Source organism: Papilio xuthus, unplaced genomic scaffold, assembly GCF_000836235.2.
Source record: "Papilio xuthus unplaced genomic scaffold, Pxut_1.1 DF827542.1, whole genome shotgun sequence".
Classification (NCBI taxonomy): Eukaryota; Metazoa; Arthropoda; class Insecta; order Lepidoptera; family Papilionidae; genus Papilio; species Papilio xuthus.
This window is the reverse complement of record NW_013531107.1, coordinates 4,797,950-4,823,250: the sequence shown is the minus strand read 5'-3', so window position 1 is coordinate 4,823,250 and position 25,301 is coordinate 4,797,950. Positions and strand designations below refer to the sequence as shown.

The 25,301-nt window shown below is 33.7% G+C and overlaps 6 protein-coding genes across 8 annotated transcripts in view; 3 read left to right on the top strand and 3 right to left on the bottom strand.

Moving 5' to 3' along the window:
* Positions 1-93: 93 nt before the first annotated feature.
* On the bottom strand, positions 94-5,306 carry Dnaaf5 (dynein axonemal assembly factor 5). Its single transcript, XM_013314096.1, has 12 exons — positions 4,567-5,306; positions 4,239-4,422; positions 3,666-3,883; positions 3,219-3,376; positions 2,680-2,883; positions 2,229-2,379; positions 1,994-2,158; positions 1,527-1,718; positions 1,238-1,386; positions 842-1,034; positions 360-551; positions 94-275 (listed from the first exon to the last, which is right to left on the bottom strand). The coding sequence occupies exons 1-12, from the start codon at positions 5,201-5,203 to the stop codon at positions 145-147; spliced, it is 2,574 nt and encodes an 857-aa protein (XP_013169550.1). The 5' UTR covers positions 5,204-5,306; the 3' UTR covers positions 94-144.
* Positions 5,307-5,590: 284 nt separating this feature from the next.
* Positions 5,591-6,814, top strand: Manf (mesencephalic astrocyte-derived neurotrophic factor). The gene is given in 2 exon segments (NM_001312513.1): positions 5,591-6,252; positions 6,639-6,814. A coding segment is annotated over 1 exon segment (519 nt). The 5' UTR covers positions 5,591-5,717; the 3' UTR covers positions 6,237-6,252; positions 6,639-6,814.
* A 397-nt stretch (positions 6,815-7,211) lies between these two features.
* Positions 7,212-8,320, bottom strand: ATPsynF (ATP synthase, subunit F). Its single transcript, NM_001312547.1, is given in 4 exon segments — positions 7,212-7,376; positions 7,764-7,880; positions 7,995-8,093; positions 8,171-8,320. Coding segments are annotated over 4 exon segments (324 nt in total). The 5' UTR covers positions 8,250-8,320; the 3' UTR covers positions 7,212-7,347.
* A 207-nt stretch (positions 8,321-8,527) lies between these two features.
* On the top strand, positions 8,528-9,836 carry Rpn10 (regulatory particle non-ATPase 10). Its single transcript, XM_013313864.1, has one exon. The coding sequence runs from the start codon at positions 8,633-8,635 to the stop codon at positions 9,734-9,736; it is 1,104 nt and encodes a 367-aa protein (XP_013169318.1). The 5' UTR covers positions 8,528-8,632; the 3' UTR covers positions 9,737-9,836.
* An 815-nt stretch (positions 9,837-10,651) lies between these two features.
* RNaseZ (ribonuclease Z) lies at positions 10,652-22,151 on the bottom strand (the record flags this gene model as incomplete). The annotated part of the gene is made up of 28 exons (XM_013313528.1): positions 21,963-22,151; positions 21,693-21,861; positions 21,028-21,214; positions 20,595-20,716; positions 20,084-20,271; positions 19,774-19,874; positions 19,255-19,420; positions 18,721-18,856; positions 18,308-18,542; positions 18,024-18,169; positions 17,412-17,630; positions 16,770-16,912; positions 16,345-16,517; positions 15,970-16,162; positions 15,406-15,638; positions 14,876-15,020; positions 14,058-14,126; positions 13,855-13,938; positions 13,546-13,656; positions 13,244-13,333; positions 12,964-13,035; positions 12,775-12,861; positions 12,505-12,591; positions 12,339-12,422; positions 11,886-11,975; positions 11,677-11,799; positions 11,293-11,409; positions 10,652-10,680 (listed from the first exon to the last, which is right to left on the bottom strand). Coding segments are annotated over exons 2-28 (3,594 nt in total), but the record flags the coding sequence as incomplete, so codon positions are not given.
* A 282-nt stretch (positions 22,152-22,433) lies between these two features.
* Positions 22,434-25,301, top strand: part of LOC106118942 (uncharacterized) — a 33,692-nt gene continuing 30,824 nt past the window's right edge. For all 3 annotated transcript variants that reach the window (XM_013313713.1, XM_013313714.1, XM_013313712.1), the window contains exons 1-2: positions 22,434-22,816; positions 23,919-24,052. In XM_013313713.1, the coding sequence (XP_013169167.1) occupies positions 22,720-22,816; positions 23,919-24,052 (231 nt within the window). In that variant the 5' untranslated portion in view covers positions 22,434-22,719. The remainder of the gene's footprint in view (positions 22,817-23,918; positions 24,053-25,301) is intronic.

The following is a 25,301-nucleotide window of genomic DNA, read 5'->3' as shown; positions in this document are numbered from 1 at the left end:
TGGTTATTGGTATACCGAGATAGTAGTAGTAGTAATAGATAGTAGATATAATTAAAGGTACTTATAATTTAAATAAAAACAATATATTAAATCAACATAACATTCTCTTTATTAATTAAATTTAAAAATAAACTAACAGAAAACCTATTTCAACATATTCTCAATATTACTAGAAAGGCTCTCATAGGCGGCCTTGTTTCTATACAGATGTATATTTGCCTTCACTTTCTTGATAAGAAGATGAGGATCGACGTCGCTAAGAGCGATAAGAGCAGCTGAAACAAGTGAAACATTGTTTTAAAGATTATCATAGACAGCAATCTTTTTTTTATATTTTGTTCGGCAGTGGAACATCATACCGAGCATTTCTTTACGGAATTCCTCATCAGGATCATCGAGATGTATGAGCATGGCGCTGTAGAGGGCGTCGACATGCGCCCCGAACACGACCGTGTCGTATGGGCGTGGCCGCTGTGAGAACAGCGTACGCACCGTGCGCACTGCGAACGAACGCACCTTGTCGCTACTGTCGTCCAAACGCTTCAACACCACTGGTAAATTAAGAAAAACATCCATCCATTAAAGTGTCTTAAAAATGTATGAATCTTTATTTTCGGCGGTTAATTTTTTTCTATGAAATACATAATTGCCAAGTTTACTTTGACAAATAACTATTCGATATAATAAACATTAATATAGTAAAGAAGAATTAAAAACAGAATAAAAACGCAATTCAATTTTGATCGCTAAAACGTATAATTTCACTAATATTCTCCCATTATTTTCTTATATATTTATGATATTATATTAATTGAAAATATCCAGAAAAATCAATACTAACCAAAGTACATCTTATGCAGCAGTTCAGACGTGAAGCATCCCCGTGTGGCGGCGAGTGTGGCGAGACATGCGGCGGCGCGCAGTGCGTGCTGGCGGGTGAGGGCGCTGTTGTCGTCCGCCGCAGCGCACACTAGCGGCACCACGCGCTCCAGTAGCGGCTCCAGACATTCTTTGCTCGGGAATAAGTTTACCTTCTACAATGAAAATACGAATAATGTATAAACATACATTATTATATTTATTATAAGAAAAACTAATTTTTCATATTTATTTTCTCTTACCAGCGTTAGCACTGCAATATAATGCAAAGGAAAGTTCCTTTAAATATTATGAAAGCATGTTTGTGGCCTAACATTTAAGTTTTCTATTTTTCCGAAGCAATTAAACTTAAAGTCACCTTATCGTTAGCATCCCCGTCAGCGCCCTTGTCGTCAAGGCATGTCTGAGGGTCGTCTTGTAGCGCGGAGCAGAGACAGGCGGCCGCCGCAGTACGGATCGCCTCCGCTGTTCTCCCCGGAGCCCACACTAAATTCGGCACTATTATCTCTATAATAACAAAAAACAAAGATTAGGCTCCGTCGTAAAAACATAGATTCAACTCAACATCCAGATACATACAAAAGGTAAAATGACTTTAGGCGTCCTATTACGATTGACTGATTTATAGTTTTTCTTGTCAGACATACCTTCAATAACAATCTTGAGAAAAGACTCCAACTTGTCAGTGTCACATTTACTAAAGTTAGTCTGTCTGCGCAGCAACACCGTGGAGAGTGCTGTGAACACCTTCAGCTTCACCTCGGGGTCTACCTGCGGCGTGGCGAGGCACTCCCGCAGCAACGGCGCCAGGAGGTGCAATTGACTGCCCATTGCATAGCCTGGGTAACGCAGATACATATCCATTTTTGGATTCAATGTCTTAAATCTGGAGGAGGGGATGCAAAGGAAGGGGAAATATCCTCTTTCATTTTAACGTAAAATACTAAATTATTGTCATATAAATGTTAAAATTTCATGTATTTGTTAGTTAAAGAAGGATAGATATTAGATAAATCTATACAATATCATAGTTATCCTTGGATTGTATCCAAATTACGTTTTTTCTACGGATTTTTTCTATAGTGAAACCTCACGGCTACATAGTGCCTCTTACCCGCGTTAAGCAGCACACATTCAAGCAGGCAGCGATCTGGGGTCAGCAGCGTCCAAGTGAGTGCATCACTTGTGATATCAACCAGAATACGACGAATGTGTTTGTCATATAAAGTGGTCAATGTCCGACCACAATCCTCTAGTTGACGCAGTTTATCTAGATTTGCTATAAAAAAAACATATTTTTAACTATAATTCATTTACAAAACTTCAAGCTTCAAATACCAAATACTTACACAGAGCCAGAAACTGCATCTTATCATCGTAAGGCATGGCGTACACTGTAAAATTGATAATAAAGAGATCCTCATAGACCGGGGCGCAGTCCTGACCACATAAAGACATTAGAGCTTCCGTCACGTGCACCAAATTACTTTGGTATTTAGGCTGGAAAAAACAATTTCTGTTTTCATTCTGAAAGAGATCCTATTCAGCTGAGTCACAAATATGAATTAAGAATTTATTATTTCTTTAAATACTAGCGGAAAAAAAGAACTTAATTAGTAGCCTAAGTGTCTTTCCATTCTATGTTCTACATATATGCCAAATTTCAGCGGGATCAGTTCAACCGTTCTGGAAATACCTTCAAACAAACATCCATCCATCCACCCATCCACACATTCGAATTTATATAATAAGTACGGATAAGACTATTTTCGTAAAGAATAAATCCAAACATATCCTTACCTTCCTAACTCTACATCTATCAGGATCAGCCAACTCCTTGCAGAGTTCCTTCATGACTTTCCCCTTCACTAGCTCGGGCTTAGAGCCCTTAAGGATGTTGGTGATGACGGTGAGCGCCGGCCAGCCGTCCACGTCAGCCTCCAGCAGCGGCCACCAAGTCTCCGGCATTATGAAGTAACCGAACAACTCAGCAGCGCGTTTTATCTACAAGACATGCAGTAATACAATGCATAAATATAATCTTGGTCGCCACTAGGAGGGCTGGGGAGTGATGGGTTGCCGCTTCGCTCTCCTGGGAATTTAAAAATGTAAAATAGATATAAAACTACTTTGAATAAGACCATATATTGGTAGCTACCCCACTTACCCTAGCATAGATCATCAGCTGGAATTACGAAAGCACTTTAAACAGCATTAAGCTCTTCATAATATCTATACTTATGAAATACGTCAAAATTATCAAGGATTAATAGTCATCATAAAATATAAACGAATCAGACTGAAGGATCCAGATGTATTGGCTTATCTAGTGTACTTACCTCAAGCACAACGCGTGCATCCTCGTCAGCAGCGCCCCGCATCAGAATCTTTACGATGGCGTTGGCGTGCTGCGTGGCGCCTTCCTCCGCACACAGCACCAGCCAGCACAACAGCTGTGCTACCCGCAATCGAGCGTCAGATTGCCATCCATCCATTTCTGCAAAGAATATTTGTGACGTCTACAATTTCAAATCAAACAAAATAAATATTCAAGACGCATAAAAAATGAATTATAATGTCGCTGTGCATAAGGCACTCTGCGCCTTGTACAAAAAATTTAATTTAATTTGGAATCATAACTTTTTTTTTAAATAATATTCGCCAGTGCCAGAATTTTTAGCCGCCATTTAAAGCTAAAAAGATAGGGTCATGGTATTTCACATCAATGGGCCAACAAAAGACACAAAGTAAAATACTGGCCATTTTGTATAATAAAAATAACAAACCTTTCCCAATAGCAGGTACAATTTTGCCAATATTAGTCTGTACCAGACACCTGCAGCCAAAGTTTGGTCGCTTCACATCAGGGTAGTGTGTCGGTACATCTTTAAGGAAGTCCAGTTTCTTTTTCAAATCTTCCTCATTCTCTTCCAAGTATTGGAGTCCGATTTCAGACCAAAGTTTTATTGCTGTTGTTCTTATGTCAGCCATTACATCACTCAAACTAGAGGAATTGGTATAACGTTTATCACACTAGTTGTCAGCCGGACCTCTGTCCACACGCAATTACACACATATGTATTTTAATTAAAAGCCTATGCATTCTTCCAGATTATACTCTACATCTGTGCTAAATTTCACCAAGATCCATTAAGCCATATGGGAGATACCTTGTAACAAACATCCATCCATCCATCTAAACATTCGCATTTATAATATTTATAATAATAGTAAAATAAAAATTTATTGAATAAAATTTGGGGACAAATAAACTAGATTGTACTCAGGACTGCACTTTTGATTTCATGAATAAATACATTAGTGTTATTTAATTAAATCAATAATAATAATATAATAACCTGGTAAGCATCAGTGGTATCATGCGATGCCAAAAAGAATATCTGTCTTTATATTTCATCATCCAGTTACCAACTTCCAGAGTGACTTGCATTCGAACTTGAGTGTTCTCGTCAAAGAGTTTCTCTGCCATTGGAGTTATCGATAATTCAAAACATTTAGCATTACCACTTATTACTATGGCACCTGAAAATTTATACTTATGTGATGAAAATGATTACAACCCTTATATGTTTTATTATATGTTGAGTTAAAATATACTAGGCATTCCAGCTGATATAGTAAGAATAGAACAATTTATTTGTTTTTAAACTAAACTTCTTAACTCACCTATAGCTCTTATTGCGGCAACACGAACTCTGAAATGCTGATGTGCAAAGTTTGATAGCACTGGCTTTATAAAACTTTCACATTGCAAATGAAATTCTCTGTCAATAATTTTAGATAACAAAATTATACATTCACACGTTTCCAGTTTCACTTTAGGAAATGGATCTGTACTTGTCTTTGTTAAAATACTTGTGAAATCATTAAAAAAAGATGTCAGTAGCTGGGTATTTTTATATTTGATTAATATTTTATGAACTAACTCTATTAGCAAAAGACGAACTTCTTCTGATTCTTCAACAATCTCTGCGCAGCCAATACGCCGAACTATCACAGGTAATATGTATGTCAAATAATAATCATTAAGTGGCAAGTGTTCAATGAAGTTTGAGATAATTACGATACTCATTTCTCTACATCCTTCTGAAGGATCCGAGAATCCTTTCAGGACATAAGCGTATATCTCAGGAAAGATAATAGTAAAATCACAACCTTCGCTTAGTGGATTCTCAAATATCTCATAATTTATTTTTTGAAAGGCTTGTTTCCTTGCCATTTTCGACTCACTTTGTAAAGTCGTAATGTACGGTTCTAGGACCCCTTTTGGATTACTTTTTAGTTCCGGCTTGAGAGACAACATCTTCAATCACATATAAACCAACTTTAACATCGATTAAACAATTGAATAATAAGTAATTCAAATCGTGTGAAATATTGATAAACACATGTTGTTTCCATGACGACGTGAGAATGACATTTGACATTGTATTGCCAAAATTAAAACTTTGCAAGGAGCACGGTTTATTCAAATCAAATCTTTTATGTAGTCTTTGCTCAAATCTATCGTATAAAGTTTATCAACATTAGTCAAAGTTAGCTAATTTTAAATCTCCTATGTCTATTAAAAACAAAGAAGTAAAAAACATAACTTTGTGCAAAACTTAACATACCTATAATTTCCAATAATGGTAACAAAACGTCTCGAAACGTGCACCAATCACGTCAAGCCAAGTAAAGCTGTCAACGTCTTCAATTTCATAAATGGACGAGATTCTTCTATTATAGCATTTTCATTCTAGTTTTGCGATTTCTAGGTTGCTTAAACAGTGGTTACTCAAATAAACGTTGGATTTAAGTTCGGAAATAACATCATAATGTATAAATTAAGTATTAATTTATTACTTTTCGCAGCAGTACTACAAATAACCCTTGCATTAAAGGAAGGCGAATGCGAGGTTTGTGTTAAAACAGTAGAGAAATTCGCAGCCACGTTATCTGATAATGTGAAAAATGATCCGAAAAAAATCGAGGCCGAGTTCAAAAAGTTCTGTAAAGGTTCAAAGAACAAAGAAAACAGGTTCTGTTACTACTTAGGAGGTTTGGAAGAATCGGCTACCGGCATCTTAGGAGAGTTGTCGAAACCTCTCAGTTGGTCTATGCCTGCAGACAAGATCTGTGAAAAGTTACGGAAAAAAGATGCTCAAATCTGTGACTTACGGTTTGATAAGCAAATTGATCTTAACAATGTGGATTTAAAGAAACTGAAGGTCCGTGACTTGAAGAAGATTCTCAATGATTGGGATGAAGTTTGCGACGGCTGTATAGAAAAGACAGATTTTATTAAAAGAATAGAAGAGTTAAAGCCTAAATACATGGGCAGATCTGATTTGTAATGTAGTAGTTCAATAGGTAAGATTTTTTCTGTACTTTTATTACATCGTTTTAAATATAACAAAGTGCAATCTGAATTACCCTTTAAAAATATAACATCAAATTGTGCAATAAAATTATTATTGAGCAATTCTGTAATATATAAAATTCTTTAATGGGAAAAGATAGTATGTTTAATTCTTTTAAATAAATTGGCTGTCCAAGGTCCTTGGGTTGCTCTGCAGTACCTTCCCCCGGCATACTGCTACCTCGTGTTTAACCAAGAACTATCTTCTGTGCAGCTATTATTATCTAAAAACTTATATTTGCCTATTGGCCGCGAAAGCAATTATATTATTTTAAAAAATTACAAGACTGGTATATAAAATAAAAGGGTATTCTAATATTATTTTATTTATTTTCAGCTGAAATTGTTCTCAAGACAAAATGTGATAGAAGCTCTAATATCCCTGAAGCCTTTGTCAGATGGTCCTGGTGATCAGGGATATTTGCATTTGAAGTGATTTGCATGTTCTTGTGAATGATGTGTGTATGCAATAGACTAAATTATTATTGTATTTAAGTAAATATTTTTCATAAATTGTTTTTCTTATTTACCTTAGTAATATCCTTCATCTTCAATCTTGGGTACGCACACAGATTAACTGTAGAATAACCCAAGATAACTTAAAAGTACCTGAGATTACAATTCTCTTATGAGTCTCATAGAAAGATGTACCACTTTTGAATGGAAAATTCCAAATGTGTAGGTAAATGTAGCTTTCTGCCATAGTTTGAATTTTAGAATACACTACTTGGTTCTAACTTGAGCTTATTATTGGTAAGTGTTCTTGCTCAATTTACACTCAAGGGTATATCCATCTCCCTTTAAATATTTTGATATCATATTATATGACCTGTAATATCTATTATTCACTGTAAAAAACAGTTTTTTAGAATTGTTAGTTAAGTGGTGATAAATAAAAGAAACAATGAGGTAAATAAGCACAATTTTTTTTTAAACTATTTTATTTTGTAAGAACAGAACAATGGATCTAAAGCAGACAAAAGTTTCTAACACCATGTATATAATTGAAAACATGATGTCTCACTCTATAACCATCTGGGTACAGTTTAGTGGTATTTGTAATTCCTGTGGTGCTCTGAAAAGTAACAAAATTTGATTATGTAAATTTTGTATGTAATAAAAATAAATGTTCTTTTGAAAGGGAATCTTTAAAGTCCAGGTTTATAAAAATGATAAGGGGATTTTACACTACAATAGCTAGTTTTACATCAGGATTGATTTTGCTCTCTTGTGCTCGTCTTGGTTCTACCAGGGTCTAGGATTCAATGGCTTTTTATATGTTAAATTAAAAATTATCTTGTTGGGACCATAACAATTGTAAATAGTTCAAAGTAATAGATGCCTAAATCTTTTTGAAATGCAAAATCAGACCCTCAACACAGCTTTAGTGGTAGGTGCATGCATAGCTATTGCATGTGCAAATTCACACAAACAGAAGGTCTTAATTCTTGTCCATACTTACTCATCTTTCCGTAGTTGATAACATAGAAGAAAGTCATTGATCCGACAAGCAGCTGGAAGAATGGGGCCATACCAACCCTCTTAGGCTGCACATATTTGTGTTGCCACCTCCACCAGGCTGTTGAAATGAATTAAATTATAGTGGCAAGTTAATGCTTCGTACGCCTTTTATGACTAGCAATGTTTTCTAATTACACCCGATAACCTTAAAAAATTAGAATTAAAATATTACCTCTGCTGCAAGCGCCCATTAAAGCGGATGGTGTCTTGTTTCTGCGTCCAAACCATGCTCCAATCTCATTCAGCTTAAGCTGACCGAAAGGAGTATCAGCTGAAAAACATCAAATTCTAAAATTACATAATCTAATCGTGTTGTACACAAGGCCAAAATCTCCTGCAATCACTTACGTTTTCCATAATAGCGAGCCGGATCGTATGGCCCGTGAACCGCTGGGTTATATTCTTTTGGATAGTCTCCGAAAGCCATGGTTATTCGGGAATAATCCGAAATTTACCAAGGAAAAGGTTACGGAATAATTTGATAGGTTGCAGTTGCACAGACTATATTAGACGTTCCGAATCATATTTTGATCAACGGATATTATTTAATTAAACTGTAATTTATTTTATTTCACAATTTAAAAATTAATTAAAATTTAGTCAAATAGCTTTAACGAATTAATCAAGCAATTTTAACTGGATCACAAAGAAAATAAATCAAGTCTTGACATTTATGTACTCTACAATATTTTTTTTGACACACGTATGACAAATGTGTCATAATCTGTGAAGGAGGAATTATACAGCACAATTTGTTTCTCACAAGAAATCTTAATCAATTATAAAAACAGTAAATAAACTTTAAGCAAAATGGTTTTGGAAAGTACTATGATATGTGTGGACAACAGTGACTACATGAGAAACGGTGATTTTCTTCCGACAAGATTGCAAGCTCAGCAAGATGCTGTAAATTTGGTATGTCATTCCAGGACTCGGTCAAACCCCGAAAACAATGTAGGTCTACTTACCCTTGCCAACGTTGAAGTACTTGCGACGCTTACTAGCGATGTCGGTCGCATTTTGTCTAAACTGCACCGTGTGCAGCCAAATGGGAACATCAATTTGTTGACTGGCATTAGAATTGCTCACTTAGCTTTGAAACATCGCCAAGGTAAAAACCATAAGATGCGTATAGTCGTCTTTGTTGGTTCCCCTATCAACACAGACGAAAAGGAACTAGTGAAACTCGCAAAAAGATTAAAGAAAGAAAAAGTAAATTGCGATGTCATTTCTTTTGGCGAAGACGCTGAAAATAATCCTTTGTTGGTATCTTTTATTAACACTCTTAATGGGAAAGACAATGCATCTGGAGGTAGTCACTTAGTATCAGTTCCAGCTGGAGGGTGTGTTGTTTTGTCGGAGGCTTTGATTTCAAGTCCTTTGATTGGAGGCGATGGCGCCGGTCCTTCAGGTTCAGGCTTGTCGCCATTTGAATTCGGTGTTGATCCTAACGAAGATCCTGAGCTTGCTCTAGCACTGCGTGTGTCTATGGAAGAACAAAGACAACGCCAGGAAGAGGAGACGCGAAGGCAACAAGCCAACACTGATACTGAAATGACTGAGGGTAACACAGGAGAAGCGCAAAACACAGGCATGGAAAGAGCTCTGGCCATGTCTCTTGGTAGGGAAGCCATGGAACTGTCTGAAGAAGAACAAATTGCATTAGCTATGGAGATGAGTATGCAACAAGAGGCTCCTCAAGCTGAAGAGAGTATGGATGTGCCGGAGGAATATGCTGAAGTAATGAATGATCCTGCTTTTCTACAAAGCGTACTTGAAAACTTACCAGGAGTTGATCCCCAGAGTGAGGCCATACGCAATGCTATGTCTACAATCAAGAAAGACAAAGAAGAAAAAGATGACAAGAAGCAGAAGGATAAAGATGGGAAAGGAGGATCAAGTTCAAAAGAGTAAAAGTATTTTTCAATTTTTTTATTATTATGCTCGTAACTTCATTATAAAAATTGCAAAATACACTTGAAAGCGTCACTTCAATTAAATAGATAAATACAAACAGAGATGTTTCATTTCCATGATATCCAATTGAGACCTTCAATGCATCTGTATTCTGTAACAAGTTAATTATTCATTAGAATAAAAACATAACGATCATAGACTATAATTACACTCCATAATTACACTATATAATTACACTCCATTTCATTTTATTATAACTTCATTCTATATATTACGCACTAGTAAATAGTTATAACATGGTTAATATTTTAATTCTTTTATTAACAAGACGTTTGCAAATTATTACAATGTTGTTTTAATTGTACCCAATTATTTTTTAAAAAAAGGTTCTTCTCATTGGTGAATTAAACAATTTACCATACCAAAGATTAAGTCAAATATGTGTAACATTATAAACTTTTTTGTTGCGAATTATAAATATTCTTAAGGGATAAGGGATTTTTTACAAAAAAAATATCGATTTTTGTAACAGAGGTTATTGGACATTGCATGTACAAATGAAAACTATTTCAATACTTACAGATATTTTATTATTTATATAAAACTATGAGACATTACATTTATCGTGGGAGACTCATAACACTGATACACAACAATATGGCCAATCTTCTTATTTGTATTTAAAAAAATAGATGTGTTAAAATATTAGTACAAAAACTATTACATTATGTTGTTTAACACATTGTTGACTGACAATTTTGTTGTAAAATGATATCATCTTGAAAAATTAATCTAACACAATATAAATTAGTAAAAGAATTTCAAAGACATACTCGACTCATTCCAGTATTTTTTACTTTTGTATTTCTCTCTTGCTTTAATTAATTGTTCTCTCCTTTTCATTTCATTTAATGGTTCTGGCTTTGATATTTTTTTTGAATCTGAAATAATTAAAAATAAACAATTTATATTATTCGCTTAAATCTTTTTGCTCAAGCTCGTCCATTTAAGCCAGTTTTTCCTAAAGTGGGCGATAACGCCCCCTAGTGGGCGCTGCAGGTCTCAAGTTGCGGGTTATAGTAAAAGTTTCATTTGGAATTCTCCGTTAATATACATATATAGGTCACAATAATAAATTTAATTTGAAATTATAGTGGTTTTTAAATATGTGAAAATATGGGGGCACTAAATAAATATTTGTCCTCAAAGTGGGCAGTAGACAAAATAAGTTTGGGAACCACTGATTTAAGCCTTGCTACGCCTAAAATTGTAGTCTATGCAACTTGTGCGATCTTCCGTGCCGCCAACATATTTAAATTCCTCTCCAAATCTATACTTTTAGACATTATTAGTTTGAATCATTTGGCGCGAATGGCTTTCATTACAAAATCCAGTGTCAGAATGAATAGTTAGGGGACATAAACGTCGACCTTTTAGTAAGGCTAATGTTGCGCCAGTACACCGGCAGTGTCGGATTTTCTTCCTAACAATAAAAAAAATGTCGATGTCTTAATTTCGCTCATAAATAATTTATGATTAAGATAAATAATTACCATTGCTTATAACATTATCAATATTTCTATTAATGACATTCTTTTTATTCAAAAGTAAATATGAACTCTTGATATCCTCTAATTGTGGTTTGTACCTTTTACTAGCGGAACTTGAATCTAAAAATAATCAACATTTTAGTTAAGGAATTACAGTTTTTAATAGCTACTGATTCTTTTATCGTGAACATCGGTAGCGCAGTGGGTAGTAAACGTCTGGGATTGATTCCCGCCATGTAAAAATGTTTTTTTTAAATGTCATATGTACATTTAAAAACAACATCTGACATTTCTAAGGCGAAGGAAAACATTGTGGTACATCCTGCAACATAACAAAGAAGAAATTCAGAGGGATTTTATAATTTAAATTACGAATTACAAACGAACAATTAGTTGTTAAAGCTGATATATCAGGGGCTTCCCTGCAAAATGTATTTTTAAGTGTTTCAATCTGATTTCTTCTCCTCGTTTGCTTTTCTTGTATATTCTGTTCGTTAACAGGAGTAAATACTGTAATTGAAATAAAAAATAGGTTACGATAATTCACACTAATCAAATTTTAATTATTATTTTATTTTAATTAAAATTTGATTTACCTTTTTTTATGCTCACGTTTTGCAAACTCTGGTTAAGATTAGTTTTTTCGCTAAGTTTACATGAAAATTTATTTTTCATTTTAAGATTTTCTGCAAATACATATTATTATAGTATTCAATAAAGATTTTCTTATTTTCATATTTATTTAAAATACTAGTTGTCGCCCGCGACTCCGTCCGGGTGGATATATAAAAAAAATTAATTAGTGTAGCCCACCCACCCATCCATTCACATCACATCCATCTAAACATTCGCATTAATAATATTAGTAAGTTAAATAAAAAGCAACTCTGCAAGGCATAAATTCGAAAAAAAAATTAATAAATAGTATCCTATATCCGTCTCCTGGCTCTAAGCTACCTCCTCACCAATTTTCAGCCATATCGGTAAAGCCGTTCTTAAGTTATAAATAGTGTAACTAACACGACTTTCTTTTATATATATAGATTTACCTGAAGGAACTTTCTTGGCGGTGATGTTTGTTCTTTCTATTCTTGGACTACAATTAAATCGAGGACGAGATTCTATGCTTTGAACTGAAACAACCAAAAAAAATAAAGAGAACGAGAGAGAAAAGATTTTTACATTCCTCAGTGGTAACTGGCAACATTTACCTACCCATATTGGTTGGCCTTGGTAGTTTGGTTGGTAAGTTTGTAACTCCTGATGGCACAAAACGCCTCTGACTGTTGTTAGAAATTGTGGCTGCAATGTGAATTAGAGAAGAATTATGAAGAATGTTTAAAATTTTAATTGTCCTTATGCTTGCTTTATGCAATTTACTGTGTTTTTAACACACTCACGGTCGTACTACTGAGGGTTAGGCAGATATTATATTTTTTGGGATTGTTTTATTTTGGATCAATATGAAGATAGAATACAACTTACTACTTGCAACACGGTTGAGTAGATTAGACCTAGTTCTGGGTCTATCTGGAAGATTGGAGCTAAGAAACGTGGTACACGCGCCTCGAGCTGGAATATTACGGAAAAGAAACGAAAATTAAAAAAAAACTTCCTCTTCAATATAAATTAATTTTTTTTATTAAAATAAAGTTAGTTAATAAGGATACAAACCCTTTATAAAATTCACACTCCTGATTCGTTCGGGTGTGCGAATTGCCTCAACTTTATTTTTTATTTGTGGTCCTAAAAAAAATAATACACAATCGGAGCATTGAAAAATAATACGACATAATTGTATATAAATTTTCATTCTTGGGCTAAAAGTAAAATGTCGTTCCTTTATTTCTCATAGTCTGGAAAAAACTAAGATTTAATGTGTTTTATTATAGTATTGAAATTTCGTAAAATTACGGTAACGATAAACAAGTCCTGTAATATATAGATATGTTACTTTTATTTATAGCGCAAGTAGCTGGGAAAGTGGTCTGATTGTGTCCTCGTGATCCTGTACTTTTGCTCGACGACGCGCTCCTATCGCGAGCTGAAACACGATTATTTTTAATTTCAATTACAAATTAATAAAGAGCAGCAACCAGTTATCCCTAAAATAGCTAAGTGACCACTGAGAGGTCACACAAGACGTGCATTAAATAAACCAAATCCTACGACCCATCCATCGAAGCGTTACATCTCTCCAGAGAAGAAATATTTTCGTCTAATATACAGATACGTGTGTAACAAACTGTATGTTACTTATAGCGCCACGACTAGACTCGGCTGAGGCGGGCCGGTACGGTCTGCGATGTTCCACGCTCCTCGTCGACGACGCGCTATGATCGCGTATTGGTGTGCCGAATTTAGTTACTAAAAGTAAACAAAATTGATAAGATTAAGCTTACATACATACTAGCATAGTTACTATACTATAAAATACTTAAATATATGAACGACGTTATTGCCGTTCACAACTCCAAACTCAATTGTCATTTATACCTAAGAGTAATCTAAAGTAACCATTACTAGTAAATATGGGCTCTTAAACAGAATGGCACCAAAACTTACAATTTGATATCCGACTGAATCTGTCCGATGCTCGTGCGTCAGTCGTCCGATAAATAGGCGAAGGTTGCCCTTTACCATTTGTTCCTGCAATAAATGTATTTCAAAGTAATATTATTAAAACGTAAAAATTAAAATTAGCGATGTCAAATTTCACATTCATCCATTCGCACAATTTTCTTAAGATGTAAATAAAAATGTCTTACTTTGTGTACGTCCCGGGCCAGGGCAAGAGATTTGCTGACGTCCTTTGATTGAAGTTACGCTTATGCGTACTGAAATGAACATTCGAATTTTTGTAACTAAAATAAGCTATTTAAATTCGGCAGAGAAAGTGCTTAAGTCGCAACGTCGGTATGGCATCTTTTTATAATTGGATATTTTTTGGGTCGCCTATGGAGGGTAGTCAAAACTTAATAAAAGAAACAATGTTTAAAAATAACATACATTTTTATTAATCTTAAAATGAAACAAAACAACTTTTACAACAATAATTGTCAGTAAAAACTAAAATTATATAATAAGATGAAAGAAAATGATATTTTTGCTACTACGTTTCCTTATTCGTAAAACTAACAGGAAAAAATAATTTAAAATCAACTTTTATCAGACTTACAATATAAACTAAATATTATTTTGTTGTGTTCTACACAAGCTACATTACATTTGATTTATACAAAATATATAAAATTAGTTTGAAATTCAAAATGAGAAAATAACATCAATTCGTACCATGAATATAATGCAAAAATATTTGAAAACGAAATACAATTTTATATACTCTGCATATAACAATCACAACTTTATATACACAAGTAAAAGGCACATAAACAGTTAAATAGAAGCTAACTACTTTCCAATTTAGTTTCTACAATTTTACACTGATCGTTTGTTTGTTCGGTTACGTCATCTATTGAGTCAAGTTGTTTGTCGCTGTCGTTAGATGTCGTCGCCGGTGTGGCGGGAGTGGAGACGTCCGTCGCGGGCGGCGTGCTACCGGGTAGTGAGTAGTGTATGTGTTTACCGGCAGGTGGCGGGCTGCCGGTGCCGCGCTCGCGCCTGCGCGCTCGATGTGCCGCTTTCACTTCTAACTCGACACAGTGCTCCGCGAACATCAGTTGCAGCGGCGCGTACATGTACGGCAATAACTCTAAATCCTTCATCCTTATCTGTAAACATATTCAATTTTTTTTTATACGTATTACGTAAATATAAATGACATTACATTTTAATAGAATAAATAAAATCACAATTTTTCAATTAAATTAATCTTTAATATTTATCAAGTTAATATGAATTGTTATCAATTATATTAAATTTAAGTATATTTAGTAAAAAATCAATGTCTATCAGTCTTTTATTAGTAAAATAGATTGCAACACAGCTCACTAGCGCCCTATTGTCAACGTCAAAAAAGCAAAGAAAAAAACTTGACAGCTGCAAAACCTCATTATTGCAGCTGTCAAGTTTTTTTCTTTTATGGCGTTTTGTAAGTATGTGTAGGTTTTACATATCTTATGACTAGGTGTAGTTTTTAGTAGTGACATCACCAACCTGCATGTTATCAAATGCGACTCCCACGCTGGTGTTGTCATGAAGTATGTGTGCGCTGAGTCTTGGCAGACGCGCATAGCGCTGACTGAAGTGTGTCAGTACAGTGTACTTGGCGTTCATCTCGCGACCGATTTGTATCGCCTGAGATGTGGTCGAATGCATCTTGATGCGCGCCTCCTCCGCTAATTCGTCCTCCATTGTCGCTTCATGGATCAGCAGAGTCGAGTTTTGTCCTATACATACCGCACATAATGTCTAGTTAAATCTGGCATACAACTGGAATAATGTAAACACTAACTGGCACCAGTGTTACAAATATGCCCGTCCAGCGCTGCTTTCCTACTGTACTGGCATAATGTAAACAAGAAATGAAATTGTGGTAAGAAACAACTATGACGTTAATAGCTAATATGGTCAGTGTACAATTAATATATTAAAAACAACTGAGTCTCTGCTATTTCAACGAATTTAGGTTGCCACCTTATAGTATAAAAAACAACTTCTTGAAAAAAAAACACGTATCTGTGTCGTATTTCTACATTTAACCTTTCAAACGCTACTAACCGATAGTAACGAGTTCCTTGCAAGGTATGGTATCGCCGGAGTAGGTGATCTTGTGCTTCCCGTCCACGTCAATGGCAACCCCGAATGCGTTGGGGCAGTGCGACACAAGACAGGTGCGGATGTGCTGTACGCCGATACGAGATAGTGACGCTGGCGTCATCTCTGTACCTAAAGAGTTTGACTTCGCCTCTAGCTGTAAAAACAGGTTAACAATCAATTACTCTCCATATTTATATAGATGAAAAAAAAACTATTAATAAGAGATGGCTGAGATTTGTAGATAAAAAAATTTAACACAATTTTGAAAAAAAAAAATCTTAAGTACATTTGTAAATGTACAATTTACGTATACATACGTCCTTGTGCAATACTCACCAAGCTCTGATTGGTAATCAACGCGTAATCGTCGCGTATGCTCTCAAACTGCTGGTCGTAGAGGAGCAGCCAGGTGACGATCTGTCCTGGCGCGAGAAGCTGCACAGGCTCGTACGGCACTCGGCTCTGATCAGAAAACGCCTCGCGCCGCGCCTGCAGCACTCCTATAAGACCTATAGGCGACGCAAAGGTTAACTTTAAGAATAAAACCAGTAAAAATATTACGATATCTAATGGTAGGTATACATTTGCTTTACTTCAATACTCAAATATCTTTGACTGTAATGAAAATAGTTACATATTTTAATTATAAGAGCGATATGGCAAATGCATGTTACTTGAATGAATGAAAGAATGCTTACCACAGTATAATAAAGCTCCATTAAATTTGTTAAAAATAGGTTTAATTAACTAAATCGTCTTACCCATATGATGATCAGCGTGCAAATGTGAGATGTATATAGCTCTGAGTGTTCTTAGGAAGTTGTTAACTCGCTTGGGGCCGAAGAATCGTACAAGTTGCCCGAACGTGCCCTCCCCGCAGTCTAACAACATCGACCTGTTTTCACTGCAACAATACATATTACCTTTATGATATCTATTAACTTATAACATCTTTTATAAAAAAAAATACACAAAATAATTATTCTATTAAAAAGATTAGAAACTTATTAGTTATATTTTACAACTATCCAAAGTTTTATTAACTTCATACAAATATCATTTCCTATGACTATATGAATATATACCATGAATCTTTAAAAACTTATTAAAATCTCATCATTTTATGGTAAACTAGCAATTGCCTGCGACTTAGTCTGCGCTGAATTAATTATACCCTATGTTATCCAGACAACTGTCCCAGGGACAGTGTAGCTCCTCAACAGTGAAAGAATTTTACATAACAGTATTTCGGAGTTTATTCATTACACATCACAACAGACAGTCAAAACTTTCGTTTTTTATATTAGTATAGATGTTTTGTACTAAAGAAGCGATGGTCTCTGCCTACCCCTCTTAGTTATGGTGTGAGTTGTGTTGTTTCGACAGTAATTCACTATACTTACTCTATTTGTATAACAATAGCACTTGTATTCCTCGTCTTGCTGGGTATACAGGAACCCGTACCGAGGAATATCACTTTAGGGTATTCGGCTTTGAACATTTCTTTTTTAGATCCCATCTTGCTTACAATCTCCCGATACTGTTCTAGACTTTTAGAGAAACCTTCCACTTCCATTGTCTCCTTGATGTAGTCTTGGACGTGAAGCTTTGGTTCCGCTGATCTGAAAATAAGTTGATTATTATACAGGTTGTTTATTATATATGGTAGGCAACACATATGCAATTGCGCATGTCTATGGGCAACGGTCACTTCGCTATTTCAGCGATCTCAGGTGGCCGCTCGCTCTTTTGCCACCTTATGATATAAAAAAAATACAAAGTATAAAATGAGAGAATGTATGGAAATAAATGATATCATGGGTTTTGATTGTCGAACAACATAAAGATTTCTAACAATTTCGCGTGATTTTGTTCGCGCGGATTAAAAAAAATCTAGTAATTAATAACCTATACTTTAACCTATTTGTCAAAGGTATAAATTATATTTATACATAAGTACTTTCATTTAAAACAATTAGAATACAAAATAAATAATATTCAGACTATATACATACCTATCGAGACATTTTTTCGGCCTCAAATGAAACATTGTGAGAGTTCTGCCCGTCATGAAGTCATACTTTGTCTCCGGGCATTCTGTTATATTATCCTTAATTGTCTCTTCCATTCTTATTATATTTTGAAACTGGGCGAAAGCAATCTGAATCAAATTATAAGTGATAAATTATTACCTCTGTAACTATAATTTAAAAAAAAAATTGTTTTTATAAAAAACTTCATTTTTTTTAATTGATTTAAATAAAAAGATTTTTGTCACTTAATCTGTTATAAAACTTACTCTATTTTTAAGTTCCTCTAGACAGTTAGCTTTTCCCACAATCCCTTCAGTGGGAGGCTGAGACTTCCACATTGCTGGTATGCTGGCGTCGCGCAGCAATGGGAACACGTCTGCATCCAGCACATGCAGCCGGTGCTGAGTACGGTGCACCGCCTCAGACCCCAGGCACGTGTTATCCTCGTTTAGAACCAAATGGTGGGTTGTCGGACCAAACTTTGATATGAACATTCGGTAACTGAAATCGATTTAATCCTTTTAAATTTGTTATATTAAAAGTAACCCAGCAAGTTACCAAGTATTTGCTAAAACATAGACAGAAGAAGGGATATACAGAAAAAAGATATTTCTCCTGTCTAATGCCACGGCTTTCCTAATTACATTTGTAACAAAATACATTTTCTCACACAACTTACATTGGATGACGAAAGACATGTGGAGGTGTAAAATGAACAACAACGACAGGTATGTTCTCCACAGAATTATGTCCATTATTGTAATGCGAAGAGAAATCATCCACATTAAGGTACGATATATCTGGCACTTCTAGCACTGAAAAAAGATTAAATAAATTACGAGTAAAAATTTAACTCAATCTTGTAACCATAATGACTGAAGAAATGAGCAATTTTAGTCAAAAGTCAAATTAAATCACTACTAGCCGTCGTCTGCGCGGATTAAAAACCTCTTAATTAGTAGTATGTGTTCTTCAAGTTCTACATCTATGCCAAATTTCAGCAAGATAAATACAGCCGTTCTGAAGATACCTTCTAACAAACATCCATCCATACTTTTACATTTATTATATTAGCAAGATAGCAAAATAGTTGCACTCATGTGATACCTAAGATATTATCCAGTCTACATTCTTTTTTCGAAAAATTATGTCTTTTTACGTTTGACAATGTAGAAGGGAGCTCGGTTAAAATTTGGCTAGCTTTAATACTTACCAATAAATACAGGTCCTGGATCATCTGGTGTTTTAACATCTTTAGATTTAACATGAGTACCATCAGGCAATATGACATCATGTCCACTTTTAAGTTGCCCTAACAATGGTCCCGGTTTTACTCCTTTTTCTACACATTTTGCTAAATCTAATGTGCCGAGCCTTTTCTGAAAGTATTATTGTTATATTTTATAAATGAAATGTGTATCTAATAGTTTTTTGATTTTATTTCATTTTAAACTAGTTGTCGTCCGCGATTCCGTCCGCGCGGAATTACAGAATACAATTAGTAGCTTATGTGTTCTTCCAGACTATGTTCTATGTATGCCAAATTTCATCGAGATCCGTTCAGCCATTCTGGAGATACCTTTTAAACAAACATCCATCCATCCATCCAAACATTCGCATTGATAATATTAGTAAGATATAAGTACATTTTTTAATAAGAAACAATTAAAAAAAATCATATAAAACAATTGCAGTAAATTTCTTGATATGAACAAAATTGCACATTTTCTACCTTTAAAGTACAAATATAAGCCACTGTACATTGAGATTTCCCTTCAAGTTCATGTAATGCCCTTTCAGCCTTTTTCCTTACAGTTTCTGAAAAGGTTAATTCTGTTTAAAGAAAAACATGGACTGCCAGTCTTTAAACTAAAATGATATCAATTTTATTATTTCAAATTGAACAGATATAGAGAACTATTTTTTTATTTTTTAAGCGACCAGTATCATAATTTTTTTTTTCAATTTATACATTTACTGTACAGATGAATATAAAAAATAGCAAGAAGTATTTAAGGAGGAGTGCTTAATATGAATCATACCTTTTTCTGGTGATTTATTTTTTTGTTTAAAATTATTATTTTTCTTTTCCTCCATATTCCGTATATCAGGATTGTAGTAATCAGTTTCATCATGTATGAATTCCTCAAATGCTGCACTTGTTGTGTCACTACTTAGCTTAGGTTTCTTCGCCGGATTTAGATCTGGTTTTAGAATATTCTCCGGCCGTCTGAAATACACAATATGTGTCAAATTTTGATTTGAATAAACATCTAAAACATGTAAACAAAATCTTACTATTACATCTACAGATATTGATAATCTTACTTCTTACTAATAATATAATTGTGAATGTTCAAATGGATGTTTGTTTGAAGGTATCGGAATAGCTGCATGGATCTCACTAAAATTTGGCATAAATGTAGGATACAATCTGGAAGAAAACATAGGCTACTAATTATATTTTTAGCTCCTCGCAGACTGAGTCACGGGCGACAGCTAGTGTACCATAAAATAATGTCTTACTGATTTATTTAAATAATTTCTACTTACAATAAAACATATTTAACAGTCATAACATTATCAACAAAATCTTCAGACGGGCTGCATGGAGCTAATGTTACATTCATGTCTTTCATTATGACAAACCTCTTGGTGGCTTTATAAAGTTCATCCTAAAACAAAACATGCATTTATTTTACCATAGGCTCATATATTAATAATTCCACATATTTTTTAATATTATTACGTAAGAAACGTGATTATGATGCAATATAATAAGGCTCACTTTAACACATATCAAAAGCATAGTGGGACTGAGTGTATTAGAAGATATACAATTTTACATTTCCCTAATAATTTTAGCAAGGGAATAAATCCTTAGTTTTAATAACATATGTTTTATTTTCTCTAACGGAAAGATAAATAATTACTTATGGTACATTTATCAAATAAAAAAAGTCTAAAGAATAATATTAAATCTTACCAAACCTTCGGGACCATGTAAAGTAATATTAGGTACTCCAACATCTTGAAGAGTTAGTGAGAGACCTGGTAGTCCACCAATGTTCTTCCATGTCTTGTTTGTGATGAAAATATGGTCTAACCTTGTTAACTTCACTTTGTGCTCATGAGCTAACCGTTGTGTTGATTCACCACAGTTAAAAAGATATCTGTCAATATATTTTATTGTTATGCATAAAAAGAGAGGAAAAAATAGTAAAGAGCATTTCAACCATGAGCTGTCCATTGCACAGTGCATCAATATCCTTTAAGGCTGCATGACAACTAAAATTTTCTTCTATATATTTACTTGTATGATGTTCCACACCACCAAAATGTTTGATGAATTTAATTCATACTGTGTTTAATTGGAATGTATTACAACTACTATTTCTACTAACTAAAAGTAGTCAAATATACTTGTTAAAATAAAAACCAAAAAAAATATTTTTGTATGAGGACAAGTTTCATATTGACTATTGAGGAGATATTATGAATACACTACAGATATAAATATTACTAAGAAGTTTTATTGCATCAGACGTAGCCTATGTTGTCTCATGATTCATGTCGAATGGCACTCTTTTCAAACACAAAAAGATCATAACATGAAATATGTTGCAATAATATAGAAAGAACAATCATTACCGCTTTTGATCCGTAAAGAGATATAATGTATTGGGAACGCCTCGTGCACCAGAACCTACTACCTGTAGATATATTGTGCTGGGTACGTAGTTTTGTGCCTTTTTGGAAATCTGCTGCCGTTGACGCTGTGCGTCCATTATTCTTGACGTGTTTGGTTTAGGCATATCGGCTAAAAATTCCAACAGCCTTTGAGTCTTTTGCTTTTGATAATGACGAACTGTATAATTGTTAAATCTAACTACAGAATGCAACAACACTATTTTACCGTACATGTGTTTAGAGGTTATCAATCACAGCTTAAAGTTTACGAGCATTCGTTTTGCGTTTCGAAATTTATGTTGTTTTTTAATTCATTTTTTGTCATTATATACAAAAAAAATTACGAGAACATTACAATTTTTTAATTTTTCCTATATTTTCAACGCTTATTGACTGACAAAATGAGAATGACAAATGACAACTAAAACTGATAAACAAGCTGACATTGACATATTTCATTTTCAGTAAAAAGTCAAACTGTTATAGACTATAACATATAACATATCCCTTCCCGATTGTCATCCTGCCGTTATTGCAAGTTTTTGTTTCATGTTAATATTGAAATTTAAGCAGGTTGTAAATCTAAAAAGAATGCAATTTTCAGTAATCTTTTGTGAAATTTCTCTTTCCATCTTTCTGTGTTACCATAGTCTATTGTTATTGGCTGTACGATGGTACTTCTTTGTTGTATTTGTAAATGACAACACTAAAACTAGAAAAATGGCGTTCTGTACAGCTGTGGGTTGCGCAATTTAAAAGTAAATGTGCACGAAAATCTTAATGAAATTTAATATTTTATGTGTAATAAATACTCCTGACATATAAAATGCTATTTCAAATTTATTAAGTGTGATAATATAGTATAGTGTTGTGATATTGTTCATTAGCGCAAACCTGTCATGGACCGTGTATTTTTTGTGTTGTGATGTATTAAAAAGATAAATAATGAAACGAAAAATAATGTGGCTGTGTAAATAATGTAAAAATAATGGGTTTGCTATGGGTGATTTTGTTTTCGGCCTCAACAGGCCTACTTTTGATACAAGGGTTACCTGTGAGGCCAACGCCGCAAGTCTACCCTCACGGTAAGTTGCTAAAATAACATGTTTTTTAATTTATTTCCATTATTTTGCTTCTCTTTTATTTTAGTTTCCAATCTTATATTTGAAAATATTTATTTTATTTAACTACAATTTAGTATTTTACAAAAACCACTGACTGGATGATTTTTTTTTAATATTTTGGGGTAGATTTGAAAAAGGATTTTTCCGACCATGTTAATACGGGACATCAAAATTTATTCATAATATTTTTCATCAAAATTTACTCTTAATCCTATTACTCTATGAACATATAACATGTTAAAATGTAGTAAATAAAATTTCAATGGTATAATATTATGTTTTGGATAAATAACAGTTAAAATTCCCCAATTGGCATCACAAAGTAATATAAAGTTAAATACCCAATACTGTATTGACATTATACAACTATTTGCTGAAATTGCATTACTAGTTTGTTTTTGACTATACAAAACTAACATGTTACACATTGCAATCCAAAGCATATTCAACTCTTCATTTAAAATAGAATTGAATCTGCATAAGCAAGAAATGTCTGTAAATGAGAGTCTGTGTACATTACTATTGTACAACCTCCGTAACAGAAACTTTGATTAAAGAAAACCCTTTGTTAGGGAGAAAAATATTGCAGTCCCTAAGACTCTTATTCAGGTTCAACTGCATAATGCAAAATTAACAACAAAGACATAAAAAACATACTTAAAAATCATTATCTAAAATCCTAAGTATTATAAAATTATAATGTGTTTGTGCACTCTGTATATGACGGTATAAGCAAGCTCACTAATTTGCTGTAAACAAAAAAAAATAAACTTACCCACTGTTTCATAGCATAGTACCAAAGTGTCTGGACAAACCCGCAGTGGGTTATAGACAAATTTATTGTAAATTTGCATATTGTTCCTTGTTTATATAAATAAATTAAAAAAAATGCAAAACTTCATACATCTCCAATAAACATTTTTTTCTGATATAAGTATGTAACATTACTTATCCTTATTTTGTAATATCACTTTACTTTATTACATTTTTGTCACAAAATAAATATAAAAGACAAATACTATAATGGTTTGCATTTGGATTAAAGATCAAACTTTTTTTCCAGGTACAAATGAAGCAGCAGTGTTGGAAGGATGGAGGCCGCAGGGGCTGTATACATTGCCAGTGCTGGCGCTGGTGGTCACAGCTCTTGGACTACTCTTTGGATGCACCTGGTGTTACAGACATAAAGACTGCAAGGTAGGAGTGCTTTATTATAAAGATTATGAAGATGGCATGGTCATATATTCAACTTGGATAATCTGTCTGCAATATTCCCCAAATATTTACATATTTTCTTATTAGAATAACTTTTGGTAGTTATTATGTAAAGTATATACTGTTTACATGTAATTTATAATTTTGAGTATTGGATGATTTACTATAGCTAATTTAACCTAAACATAGTCATAATAAAGTGAATCAATATTTTGAGCATCAATAGTATATATATTTGCACACCAACCCAGATAAATGAGAAACCTCTATAAGCAAAAGTCATTGTCCGGTTTCAAGCGATGACATAAGCAAGATACTAAGAGGGAAACCTCTATAAGCAAGAAAAATATTGTGGTCCTTTAGATTATTGATTATCCTGGTTCAACTATATTTAGTAGTTATTTTAAGTTCAAATACAAATACAAATATCTGCGTTTATTCAATTGTTATTAAGTTATTTCTTGTTAAAATGGAATTAAATTAAATATATGGTTAGTATTTAGGTAAAATTTTAATTTTGTTACCTAAAAACTCTTTATAAATGTTTTCATATGTTTTAATGATAATAATTCTCAATATTTTGTTTTTGTTACATAAAGGAAAAAACTGGCAAAAAAAATTTAATTGCACAACTGCAGACTTTTATAAAAGTCTTTGAGAGATTTCTAGAACACACCTATTTAAATATTTTACACTGAAAACGACATACATACAGGCACGTTGAATAGAAAAAAGTTTGTGAAAATTTTATTAGTGAAAGTCATCATTTCATGAATGAACAAAAGAAACTCGTATTTTATTTTTAAAAGAAACTTCAGACAGTTTTTGTTGTGATACTATTTTTTGACTATTTTGATCTCCTTTCTCAATAAGAAGTAAAATTTATCAACATGTATGTCTTTCCAATTCTTTTACAAAGTTATTACAGTAATAATGGGGTATGTTAAACTCTATAGAGGGTATGTTTTTAATACACGAATATTAAGATGTGCAGAGCCAATGATATTATGGTGTCGATTTCTTCATATGAAAATGAACATGACAGACGGTCAGGACAGCCGATGGCAATGAACTTGTTAACACGTTTTTCTTTTTTCTTATGTAATTCGTCAATTGAGACTAGAAGGATAAAAAAACATTTAATTTGACGCAACATCACTGGCGTAAAGCACAAGATTTACTAATGTTTCGTCCTTTGTTGAACTTGCAACTTGACTTCGTTGTATTTTTA

Excerpts from the sequence above, each read along its gene's own strand:
- Dnaaf5 (XM_013314096.1), bottom strand. The coding sequence starts at position 5,203 with ATGTTGTCTCTCAAGCCGGAACTAAAAAGTAATCCAAAAGGGGTCCTA. Across the intron at positions 2,380-2,679 it reads ATAGATGTAGAGTTAGGAAG|CCTAAATACCAAAGTAATTT; the intron begins GTAAGGATATGT and ends TGTTTTTTCCAG. Across the intron at positions 552-841 it reads GCTGCATAAGATGTACTTTG|TGGTGTTGAAGCGTTTGGAC; the intron begins GTTAGTATTGAT and ends TTAATTTACCAG.
- Rpn10 (XM_013313864.1), top strand. The coding sequence starts at position 8,633 with ATGGTTTTGGAAAGTACTATGATATGTGTGGACAACAGTGACTACATG.